Below are 13,094 nucleotides of genomic sequence, written 5' to 3' on the forward strand. Positions count from 1 at the left end.
GTCATGGTAATCCTATTTCTTTGTCAGTGTTTGATTCTAGAACACAGGCCTGAAGTCAATTAGCATGGTCCAGTTTAGGCAAATGCACTGGGGTCATCAAACTAATGGAAAGAATTTTTTCTTTTTAGAGGGTTCTCTCCCCTGCCTGCTGATTCTTTCCACTCTCCTCCTCCTCCACCTTGTCTTTTCCTAATGTCTCTTATCATCGTCCAAATCAACCCACAGATGTTCTTCTCATCTAATGGCAGAAATGCCAGAGAGCAAGTTTTTTTTTTTTCCCCAGAGAGCAAGTTTTAACAGGCAAATTCATTTCAAACTTTGCTTTTATCGTATCTGCTCCCATTCCATTGACCAAAGCAAGTCACAAGGCTAAGTGCGAAGAGACATTTAGGAGTTAATCCTATTTACAAATGCACCAAAAACTATAAGATATCTAGGAATAAACCTAAACAAAGAGACAAAGGATCTGTACTCAGAAAACTATAGAACGCTCATGAGAGAAATTGAGGAAGACACAAAGAAATTGAAAAACAGTCCATGCTCGTGGACTGGAAGAACAAATATTGTTAAAATGTCTATGTTAACTAGAGCAATCTATACATTCAATGCAATATGTATCAAAATACCATGAACTTTTTTCACAGAGCTGCAACAAATAATCTTAAAATTTGTATGGAACCAGAAAAGACCCCAAATACCCAGAGGAATGTTGAAAAAGAAAACCAAAGCTGGTGACATCACAATTCTGGACTTCAAACTGTATTACAAAGCTGCCGTCTTCAAGACAATGTGGTACTGGCACAAAAACAGATACATAGATCAATGGAACAGAATAGAGAGCCCAGAAATGGACCCTCAAGTTTATGGTCAACTAATCTTTGACAAAGCAGGAAAGAATTTCCCATGGAAAAAAGATAGTCCCTTCAACAAATTGTGTTGGGAAAATTAGATAGCCACATTCTCTTACACCACCCACAAAATAGACTCAAAATGGATGGAAGACCTAAATGTGAGACAGGAATCCATCAAAATCCTAGAGGAGAGCACACAGGCAGCAAACTCTTGGAGCTCAGCTGCAGCAACTTCTCACTAGACACGTCTCCAAAGGGAAGGGAAACAAAGGCAAAATTAAACTATTGGGACTTCATCAAGATAAAAACCTTTTGCACAGCAAAGGGATATCAACAAAACCAAAAGATGACTGACAGAATGTGAGTAGATATTTGAAAACATCTTATCAGATAAAGGGCTAGTATCCAAGATCTATAGAGTACTTTTCAAACTCAGGACTCCTGGGTGGCTCAGTTGGTTAAGCGGCTGCCTTTGGCTCAGGTCATGATCCCAGGGTTCTGGGATCGAGTCCTGCATTGGGCTCTTTCCTCAGCGGGGAGTCTGCTCTCTCTCTGCTTCTCTCTCTGCCGCTACCTGCTTGTGCTCTCTCTCTGACAAATAAATAAAATATTAAAAAAAAAAAGAACTAATCAAACTCAACACCCAAGGGACAAATAATCCAATCAAGAAATGGCAGAAGACAGGAACAGATATTTCTCCAAAGAAGACATCCAAATGGCCAAAGACACATGAAAAAGTGTTCAACATCACTCAGCATCAGGGAAATACAAATCAAAACCACAGTGAGATACCACCTCACACCAGTCAGAATGGCTAAAATTAACCAGTCAAGAAACGACAGGTGTTGTCGAGGGTGCAGGGAAAGGGGAACCCCTCCTACACTGTTGGTGGGAATGGAAGCTGATGCAGACACTATGGAAAACAGTATGGAGGTTCCTCAGAAAGTTGAAATTAGAGCTACCCTATGACCCACTAATTGCAATACTAGGGATTTACCCCAAAGACACAAATATGATCCAAAGAGGAACATGCACCCCAATGTTTACAGCAGCAATATCCACAATAACCAAACTATGGAAAAAGCCTCCATGTCCATCAACAGAGGAATGGATAAAGAAGATTTGATTGATACACACACACACACACACACACACAGGAATACTACTCAGTCATCAAAAAGAATGAAATCTTGCCATTTGCAATGATGTGAATGGAACTAGAGGGTATTATGCTAAAAGAAATAAGTCAATCAGAGAAAGACAATTATATGATCTCACTTACATGTGAAATTTAAGAGGAGCATAGTGGAAGAGGGGGAAAATAAACAAGATGAAATCAGAGAGGGAGACAAACTGTAAGAGATTCTTAATCATAAGAAACAAACTGAGAATTGCTGGAGGTGAGCAGGTTGGGGGAATGGGCAACTGGGTGATGGACATTAAGGAGGGAATGTGATGTAATGAGCACTGGGTATTATATAAAACTGATGAATCACTTAACTCTACCTCTGAAACTAATAATACATTATATTACATATACATTATATGTTAATTAATTGAATTATATAACATTATGTTAATTAATTGAATTTAAATGATAAAAAATTAAAACAACAACAACAAATCCAAGGCTGAGCCTTGCATCAGGAGCTGGTTAAATGCACCCATCCCTGGGCGGCAGAGCATTGCAAGCTTACATGGCAAGGATGTGAAGAATTGGGGCCATTTTTGCAAATCACCATAGGCTGTAATCATTTCTAGCATGCTAGCTACTGACATATATTGTTTGAAATTTAAATTGTTCGTTCTTGGGGTGCCTGGGTGGCTCAGTGGATTAGGCTTCTGCCTTTGGCTCAGGTCATGATCTCAGGGTCCTGGGATCGAGCCCCACATCAGGCTCTCTGCTCCTCGGAGAGCCTGCTTCCTACTCTCTGTCTGCCTGCCTCTCTGCCTACTCGTGATCTCTCTGTCAAATAAATAAAATCTTTAAAAAAATTGTTCATTCTTGAGACAAAAATTAATACCTTAATAAAGAACCTTATACTGCAAGGAAATCAACAGATTTTAAATGATCTGATTTAAAGGTAGAAATCAAGACTAAAAGTGAGATCTGCACAGCTGTAGAATAAGATTATATAGTCTTATTATAAAACATATTGTATGTTGGGGCACCTGGGTGGTTCAGTGGGTTAAAGCCTCTGCCTTCGGCTCAGGTCATGACCCCAGACTCCTGGGATCCAGCTCCGCATCGGGCTCTCTGCTCACCAGGGAGCCTGTTTCCCCCCTTTCTCTGCCTGCCTCTCTGCCTACTTGTAATCTCTCTCTCTGCCAAATAAATAAATAAATAAAATGTTAAAAAAAAAAAAACATTGTATGTTAAGTAATTCTCCATATCCTTGAATATATTCCAAAACAATGAAACAATGAATATAATGTTGCTTTACCATCTCATTCATTATTGGCATAGCTACATTATATTTATTTTGAGATGTATGATTTTTTTTTAAAGATTTTATTTATTTGATAGGCAGAGATCTCAAGTAGGCAGAGAGAGAGAGGAGGAAGCAGGCTCCCCGCTAAGCAGAAAGCCCGATGCGGGGCTGATCCCAGGACCCTGAGATCATGACCTGTGCCGAAGGCAGAGGCCTTAACCCACTGAGCCACTCAGGCACCCCTGTATGATTTTTTTTTTAAAGACTTATTTGATAGAGAGAGAACAAGAATGAGAGAGAGCACAAGTAGGGGGAGGGGCAGGCAGATGAGAAGCTCCCAAGTAGCAGGGAGCCTGATGTAGGGCTTGATCCCAGGGCCCTGGGATCATGACCTATGCTGAAGGCAGATGCTTAACCGACTGAGCCATCAGGCGACCCTGTGGGGTTTGTTTGTTTGTTTTTAAGTAGGCTCAGGACCAGCTTGGAGCCCAATGTGGGGCTTAAACTCATAACTGTGAGATCAAGGTCTTAGATGAGATCAGGAGTCAGAAGCTTACCTGACTGAGCCACCCAGGCACCCCTGAGGCTTATGATTTTAATCTTAGTACAAACACACATGAACTGGAAACCCTAATGAGAGCTCTGGATGCCATGTATGTATGTAGGTATGTATGTATTTCAAGTAGGCTCCATGCCCAGTGCAGGGCTCAAATTCATGACCCCGAGACCAAGAGTCCCGTGCTCTACTGAGTGAACCAGCCAAGTGCCCCTCTGAAGGCTTTTTAAATTCGAGAGACTAATAAAGAGGTTTTGAGTCACTTACCTGATAATGCAAAACAGGTTTACATTAGCATTGTATAATGAAAAATCAATAAAAATAACTCTAGTCCCTCTTGTGATCCAGCTGTTCAGTTGAAGGTCAATGAACTTGTTTTTCGTTTCAGATTTTGATTTTGATAAAGTGAAAATAAATCCCCCATTTCGGTAAACACCAACAAATCCCCAGTGCCAAGGGGAGGTACTATCAGGAGGAGAGTACTTCCATCTGTTAGGTATAAAAAGAATAATGGAGACACAAGAAAGCCTGACTGAGATGTATTCTAAGAATTTAAGCTAATGTTAAAAAAAATAGGCAGTATTAAGTTCGAAAGTTTTATAGTAATTTTGGAGCAAGACAATGAGTTAAGGATTAAGAGGATTATTTAGTATGTTTTCATTTTTTAGTGTTCAGTATGGGCAACACACTGGACCAGATGCTATGAGAAACGGTGTTTTTTTTTTTTTTTTTAAAGATTTTATTTATTTTCTTTACCTGTCAGAGAGAGAAAGCGTGAGCAGCGGTAAGGGGGAGGGGCAGAGGGAGAAGCAGGCACCCTGCTGATCAAGGAGCCTGATGTGGAACCAGATCCCAGGATCATGGGACTATGACCTGAGTAGAAGGCAGATGTTTAACCCACGGAGTCACCCAGGCATACTAGAAGAGGTTTTTAAAAAAACCATCTGTTGCCTCAGGGAACTTACAATCTAGAAAACCATGACTGAGTATTTTAAATACACGTTTCTGTTGTCTTATGAAATCTTTCTTTTTGTAGGACAAAAATATCAAGGGATGTTATTCATAAATATCTGCCTCCATACATTAAAGGAGGGGCTTCATAGTCTGTCTTCTACATGTCACATATAAGACCTTTCTTACAATGTCTATATAGTTAAATTGATATATTTTTAAAAGATTTTATCTATTTATTTGACAGAGAATGAGAGAGAGAGCACAGCAGGGGAAACAGGAGAGAGAGAGGCAGGATCCCCACTGAGCCCGGAGCCTGATGTTGGACTCAGTCCCAGGACCACCGGATCATGACCTGAGTTGAAGGCAGGCACTTAACTGACTGAGCCACTCAGGGGCACCAATAGGTATCTTATTTTAACAAAAGTTTGTAACTACTTTTTTTTTTTTTTTTTAAGATTTTATTTATTTGACAGAGATCACAAGTAGGCAGAGAGGTTGGCAGAGGGGGTGGGGAAGCAGGCTCCCTGCTGAGCGGAGAGCCAGCTGCGGGCTTCATCCCAGGACCCTGAGATCATGACCTGAGCTGAAGGCAGAGGCTTAACCCACTGAGCCACCCAGGCGCCCCTACTTTCTACTTTTTTAGAGAGAGAGAGAGAGAGAGTGTTAGTTTACAAACACATGTAAGTTTGGGGAAGGGAGAGGGAGAGGAAATCCTAAACAAGCTCTATGCTCTGCGTGGAGCGGGAATGTGGCGATGGATCCCATGACTCTGAAATCATGACCTGAGCTGGTATCAAGAGTCCTGTCTGTGCTCAACCAACTGAGCCACTCAAGCACCCCCATCCTTTCTACTTTTAATTATGGGATATCAAAAAATAAAGCTTTGACTCCTCATTTCAGTCCCCGTTCAGCCTCCCCAAACAGATTTGAATGATTATCCAAAGGTGCATTGCTTAAAATTGTTTTTCTACTGATAATACTATGTTTGTTTTTAGGAGGGGGGGAAAAGTGATACCACTAAGAAAAAATACTCAGATTTAATGAAAATTCCATTGTTTTATTTATGAGTGTTTTCCACATGGTTGTTAAATTGAAATGGGAACATTTGTTACACCAATCCTCTTCTACTTCCAATTTTTTAATGATGTTTTTAATTAGAGAATGTTACATTTTAGATAGACAAATAAGCACAGATTGATTCTTATTTTGGTTGTTAGGGAATAACAAGTATTATAATTCCAAGTATGTAGTGTTTATTTTGATATTTAAATTACTTTTAGTTATTATGAGAATTTAGAATAATAGAATACATAACAGATTAGTTTTTGGATTCCAAAACAAAAAATTTGCACATTTAAGATGTGCAATTGAATAACTGATTTATTTTGTAATTTTTCATTGAAAGAGAAATAGTATACAGTACAGTAATACCTAAGAGAATGTCACCATACTTATGAGTTCATTAGATTTCTAAGAATTAAATAGGCACTTTGCTATCCTAAATTATAACCAAAAACTTACACAAAGAAAAAACAAATCAACAAAAACTATAAAGTAGTGATTAGTCCTGGCACTACAGGAGAGGTTGTTGCAGAAAAGAAATGTAATCATTGCTCATATTTATAATATAAACACTGACTAATGATTAACAAAAATTATTATCTAACTACAGGCTAAGAGAAATGGGAAGTGTGTGTGTGTATGTGTAGATGGAGGGGCACACAATAGACACCTTTCATGATGGAGACAAAAGATACAAAAGATACCAAAAACCCCTGTAAAATCAAGTAACAGCAGTAGAAGCACATTATTTAGGAATAGAAAGTACACCAGAAGAAACAACTAAAAGAGCTCATGCAGGCTGCTTCTGGGAATTGTATTTGTATCATTTAATAAATATTAAATTAAAAAAAATCATTCTCTGCCGCCAATGATTTCCACAGGACTGTAAAAGAAATGATACCAGCAGCTTCTGGCTTTGGGTGTCCTGTTTTCAGTATAGACATGAGTGTACGCCAACATTAGCCTGAGCCAGTTTGGAGAGCGCTGCTCTAGTATCTTTGGTAGGCATCATCAGATGTGGTGCCTCTGTGGAACATAATAGCTCCTCTTCTGTATTGGCAGTAACAGAAGGTAACACTGAAGTCAGAGTGAGAAAGGAGGAAAGTGGCAGAGCACACCTCGCACACTCTCTAGGGGTCCCAAGAAGTTTGGGGATATGTTTGAGAGAGGTTGGTCCGAGACAGAAAATCTGATTTGAGTACTGTAAAAGCAAAAACGGATGCTTTACCTTATGTTCATAATGACTTAGCACTTCATATACTCCAGTAAGAATACTCTGCATATCCTTTGGTAAACAAAATAACAGGTTCACTCTTACTTTTCTAAACACTGCTCCTTCCTTTGCTACTATTATTGAAAGTCTCCTTACCTGTCAGACCAACTCTTGGTATTTGGAAAATATACATATTTTCCTAATTTTTTAAAGATACAATGGCAAGATGCTAGGGAAAGTTACAAGTAATTTTATATTACTTACTCAGTTTCCACTTGAAGGCCAAAATCAGCCAGGTCTTCATTTTTAGAAGTGTATCTGTCATAACATTCATCCATCAAAGACTGAAGGGATGAATAGACCTTGCATGTGTTGTTGCGGACTTTTAGTTGACGGACTCTGGGGACTCCTAAGAGTATGTTCTCATAGTAGATACGACTGCTGTTCTTTAAATCATACAACGTCTTGTTAGTGTACCATGCGTCCCAGTACAGACCTTCCAAAAGGGGTCCTTCCATAAACTTCATATAGAAAGATAAATGTTATGGGAAAAATATTTTCGTGTCAGTTGTGTAACAGAATCTACTTCATAATGTTACCTTAAAAACATAAAAATCAGTGATTTTGACGAGTATGCAAATAACTGACCAAGCCACAATTAATATTAAAGGGTATGAAGATGATTAATATTTACTGAGCCTTATGTACTACGGACTGCTTTAGCACTTTACAAATATTAATTCATTTAATTCCACAACCCTTCTTCTCCCTTTCTTATATGAAGGGTGTATTGAAAACTGTCCCTTAATACATGAATATATAAACCCATAGCCACATACTCATGTTTGTTATAGCTGCAACTCATCACTTGCCCTCAAAGTTGTCTGTGTTCTCCTCCTCCACCAGCTCCAGCGGTGGTGACTGCTACTCTTTCCTGGCTCTGCCATTCTAAGAGATCCCAAACCCAGGGTTCAGTTTTTCCTTTCCTGCCTTTGTCTTCTTTGCCATTGGCCATGTATACTTCAAGGCAGCACAATAACAAAGCAGGGTGAACTCCACTTCTAGTCTCAGGGAAAATCTCCTTTTTCTTTTATATTTCACCTGGCCAATACCAATGACCTCTAATCATCTGCTCTCATCTCAAACTTCCCCTCTCTCTCAGGAAGTGACTCTGCCTCCTTAAGTTTCAGGTTCCTAGCATGGCATTCATGATCTGACCTCTGTTCAACTCGAGTTTGGCCTTTTCCACCTCATCTTCTATATTCCTAATGCCAAGTACAACTCCAGATGTAGAATTACTTATAGCATATATTGTTTCTCCATCCCAGAATGCCCTCTTGTTACTCATCCTTTAAAATGCAAGTAAATTCACGTCACCTCTGGAAAACCTTCCTTATATGTCCCAATGTCTGTGACTTGGGATACCTGAAACTTCCGCTCTCTTAATTGTTCTCTCCTAATAACGTGAGCATCTTGTTAAATTAAATGTAATGGAAAAAAACAAACAAACCCTGTTCCAAAAATGAAGGAATACTCTCACATAATTATAACACTAAGTTATATTTTGCATATGTACTCTTTATTTTTTACTTGATTACATACTGCACATTATTCTAATACATACAAGACTGTATACCAAAATTATATATATATTTCACTTTATGGGCCATTTAAGGATTTTTTTTTTTTTTTTTTTAGTAATCTTTACACCCAAAGTAGGACTCAAACCCATAACCTCGAAATCAAGAGTTGCATGCTCTTCCAACTGAGCCAGCAAGGCACCCCCATTTAAGGATTTTTAAATAATTTTCACTATACACAATTAGTTTGACATGGATCCTAACTCCACATAAGCAGCAAGTCTACTATTTTCCAAATGCAATGATGATGTTTCAAAAAAAAGTACACTTTTGGGGGTGTGGGCTCAGTGGGTTAAAGCCTCTGTCTTCTGCTCAGGTCATGATCTCAGGTCCGTGGATCAAGCACCGCATCGGGCTTTCTGCTCAGCAGGGAGCCTGCTTTTCCCTCTAAGCCCCCGCCTCCCTCTCTGCCTACTTGTGATCTTCGTCAAATAAATTAAAAAAATCTTGAAAAAAAAAAAGTACACTTTTGGGGCTCAGTTGGTTAACTGGCTGACTTCAGTTCAGGTCACGATCTCAGGGTCCTGGGATCAAGCCCCAAATTGGGCTCCCTGCTCATTGAGAAGTCTGCCTCTCCCTCTTCCTCTCCCTCACGCTTACTCTGTCTCAAATAAATAAAATCTTTTTTAAAAAGTATAATTTTTTTTTAAAGTTTTAAGAACTCTATTACACTGAAAGCATAGGATCTCAATATATACTTACTGATTCTAAAAGTTTAAAGAAATGATATCCGTTTTCACTCATTCCTTCACCAAATATGTCTCCAGTGCCTATTATGTGTGCCATGCGTTTGTTTATGCAATACTAAAAGCTACTTCATTCTCTGTCGCATGATACCTTACCTTCCAAAAATCAGTTATGCTGCGAATAGATTTAAAGTTGGTTCTTTCATCACCAGGCGCAGAAGTGTCCAAAAATAGAGATGACATAACTTTGTTTAAGTAATACATATGTGGGTTTACCATCCCAAAAGTCACTAAGGAGAAGAATTTTTGTTTAAAAATTTATTTTTAAAAAATCAGTTTATCAGGATTAAAAATTAGTTAAATTTTATTCCCAATTCTGTTTTGAAAATTCAAATTTTTCTTGACTAATTATAAAATTAAAAAAGAAATAGAAATATGCAAAATAAGAAGTTTCTATAATTCCACTGCTAGAATTAGGCTTAACACATATTCTTTAGATTTTTCTATATGCCTACACATTTATAAAGAAAATAAGTTTATTTTTAAAAAGACAAGATCACATTATGCATACTATTCTGCAAGCTTTTTCTCTATTTTGAGAGTAGACAATAAAATATAGTGAATAAAGCTTTGGATTTTGAATTCAAACAAATAACAGTTAGAGTCCCATCATAGGCATAACATCTCCTACCTCATAGTTTTGTTATGAGAAGTGAGATAATGCATGTGGAACATTTAAATCCATGATTTCGCATGTGGTAAGAATTTTAAAAAACACTAACTGGTATTTTTTCTCTTTCTAGGGTGGGTGGATAGGTTTTAGAGCACGGTCTTTCTTTAATATGACTTAAATATGTTTCTTCTTTTTTTTTTAATCTAGAAGACTTAGTTTTTACCAATTATCTATCTTCAACATTATTCTATGGCACATGAGCCTATGCCATGCATTAATATTCCATATTATTTCACTGTATATACCAAAATGCTAAACAAATCCTGTTTTTTTTTTAACAAATCCTCTGTTGAAGATTTAAGTTGCTTTCAATCTTTCCTAATTATAAAAAGGTTTGTTGTCTGTGAATAATGAAACTATGATTTTTGTTTTTTTCCATTCCCTGAATGTTCTGTAATAAGCATTTCAAAACCATTCTAAAATGTCTTAATTTAGAAGATCTAGAGTTGTCTTTTTCATCAAGCTCTGACTCAAACTCACTCCTATGATACCAAATACTTAACTGATATGTAATTGCCAGTATGCAGGCCATATCAACATGAGAGAAGTCTGGCCAATGAGCTTACACTTACTGTTTGTTGGGCATTCTAATGATGAAATGCTCTTTGATAAATAAAGATTTAGTCAATGCTTTTGACCCACAGATAGGAGAAATGCAGACTGAGAGGTTTTCCCAGTCTCCTTAAAAATTTGCATTGATCCATATGTTCTGTGACTCTGCACCAGCATATTTTATTATAAACTGTACAATAGTTCAGGGAAAGAAGCAGACATCAAGACTAACTTCTTTGGCCTTATTTGTAGTATGACCTATGAAACTGAACTAATGCATCCATGCGGCTCTAACAGAAATCACATCAGAATTGCCAACTCAGGGGCATAATTATATTTTTAAGATTGAACTGAAAACTCAAGTCATAATTCTATCAACGTTGACTATGAAAGCTTTTCATTACACCTGTGACCTAAAGCTTTGCCCTTTAAGAGATTGAAACAGTGTCAAAAAAAAGAAAAAAAAAGAAAAAAGAGATTGAAACAGTGTCAATCTAAATGAATTCAAGTAAGTCTAAAATGTGTTACTTTTTTTAGAAGTCTTAGTCTGAGAGGCTATGCTTTATGAAGTACATGTTTTATTTTTCACCTCCACATAAACTTCTTAGTTCAGTGTCTTCACCTACATCTGTATACTTACATATACATAGGTTTATTAAAAAAATAAAGTAGAGTGCCAATTCCTGAAGTGTGGTTCTAATTTCTACTTCCTTACTGTAATGCAGGTTAGGTTTCGGAGTCCCTGTGAGACACAAAACAAATTGTTTCCTTACATTATTATGCAAATTTATAATGTATATAAATAACGATGATGGGAAAACACAGCCACTTGTAGCTGATACACTGTATGAAGGAAAGCTCCAACGGCTACTGGTTATTTTTTTATTCTCACTTTTGCGGAGGAGGAGGAATTACTCGCACTTCCCTTGAGGGGTGAGCGGGCAGTCATTCTATGACTGAGCACTAATGAATTTGATGTACTACACGGACGTCCTCTCACAAGTCCTGTCTGAAAGTGAAAAAAATACACACACACACAGGAAAAAGAAAAAAATCCCTCATCTGTCCCTAACCGTATTCTCTACCTTCTATATTGCTTCTTGGGAAGGCTGGCTTCTGCTGGAGGGGGAAAAGGACTCGACCTGGGGTCCTTCTACGGAGGAAATATTCCCTAGATCAAAGACGGACTTCGCCGAATGGCCTAGTGACGGTATCTGCGCATCGAGTAACAAACCCCGGCTCGAGCCTCGGGCAAGGGGCGGGTGCCATATCGCCTCATGGCTTCAGTTTTCCCATCTGTGAAACGGGACCCCTGTCCACCCATTCTCAAGGGGAGACTGTGAGGGCTAAACGTGCTGTCTTTCATGAAGAGATACGGGGCTGCATAGTTCCTTCCACCGCACTTGTCACTGCCCAATCGGCCCTGCCTACAACTCCCTAGGATTACCCCTCACCGCCTCGGTGCCACCGCGACGCCTCAGCCATGGCCGACCTGGACAACGACGCCCGTTCGACCTCCTCGGGCGGCCGCGCTTGCGCGTAACTTTGCGACCCGCGCCACCTAGATCCTGCGCCTGCGCAAACCCTCACGGTCCTGCACCAGCGCAATCCGTGCTACAAGTGGCCAGCGCGCATGCGGACCGCGGACGCTCTGGCAAGCCGGCAGCTGAGGCGGGGCTGGAAGCTGCGGCGTCTTTTTTTCTGGCGGAGGGCCGGCATCTCCGGCGACCCTGGTTTGGGGCCTGGGGTTGGTCGTAAAATTCGTAGTAATTAATTCTAACGGGCTACTGTGTCTTGAACACCTTTTACATTTATTGGCTTGTTTAGTCTTCACATCCCCCCTTCCTGAAAGGTAGGTGTTTTATCCTCATTTTAGGTCTGGAGACGCCGAGGCGCTGAGAGGGTCAGTGATTTACCGAAGTGCACAGGTGGTCGGGGCAGGTCGGCTGGACGCCAGAGCCCGAGTTCCTAACCAAGCGCCCACTCTGCCGCTGCTGCTTGCAGACATGGGTTCTCGTTAACTGAGAGCTGCTGCTAGAAATAGCTTCCACCCCTCTTGCCATCCAATGTGGCTAAAGAAAACGATAAAGTAGAATGAAAAAAAAAAAAAAAAAAATCCAGCTCTGAAGTGATTATGTGGAAGAGTAGGCCAAACAGGAGACCTGGGGAGCCCAGACTCACATCTGGCCCGGAAGCTTTGCAAAGATGGGAAGGTTTGTAAACCAAAGACCTTTGGCTGTAAATTAAGGCGTCCAGAACCCTGCCAGGATATGAGACAGGAGAGAGTCTCATGTTGGAAAAAAGGAAAATGAAACAGAATTTAGAAAGGCCCCGGGGCAGCCAGCAAAGAAAATCATCAAGCTGTTGGGGAAGGAAAAAATAAAGCCGCTTTTGTTATTTCCCTGAAAGAGATGT

The 13,094-nt window shown here is 39.4% G+C and overlaps 1 protein-coding gene across 3 annotated transcripts in view; it reads right to left on the bottom strand.

Moving 5' to 3' along the window:
* The window catches only part of PKD2L2 (polycystin 2 like 2, transient receptor potential cation channel), a 42,091-nt gene extending 29,861 nt beyond the window's left edge, over positions 1-12,230 (bottom strand). For 2 of the 3 annotated variants that reach the window (XM_032336633.1, XM_032336630.1), the window contains exons 1-5: positions 12,134-12,230; positions 11,320-11,421; positions 9,551-9,684; positions 7,333-7,589; positions 4,107-4,328 (exon numbers count right to left, since the gene is read on the bottom strand). In XM_032336633.1, the coding sequence (XP_032192524.1) occupies positions 4,107-4,328; positions 7,333-7,589; positions 9,551-9,684; positions 11,320-11,421; positions 12,134-12,164 (746 nt within the window). In that variant the 5' untranslated portion in view covers positions 12,165-12,230. Of the gene's footprint in view, positions 1-4,106; positions 4,329-7,332; positions 7,590-9,550; positions 9,685-11,319; positions 11,422-11,764; positions 12,110-12,133 lie in introns of those variants that run through there. The other variant, XM_032336632.1, reaches the window with a different exon arrangement.
* Positions 12,231-13,094: the final 864 nt, after the last annotated feature.

The sequence above is a fragment of the Mustela erminea genome, chromosome 3 (genome assembly GCF_009829155.1).
Source record: "Mustela erminea isolate mMusErm1 chromosome 3, mMusErm1.Pri, whole genome shotgun sequence".
NCBI lineage: Eukaryota > Metazoa > Chordata > Mammalia > Carnivora > Mustelidae > Mustela > Mustela erminea.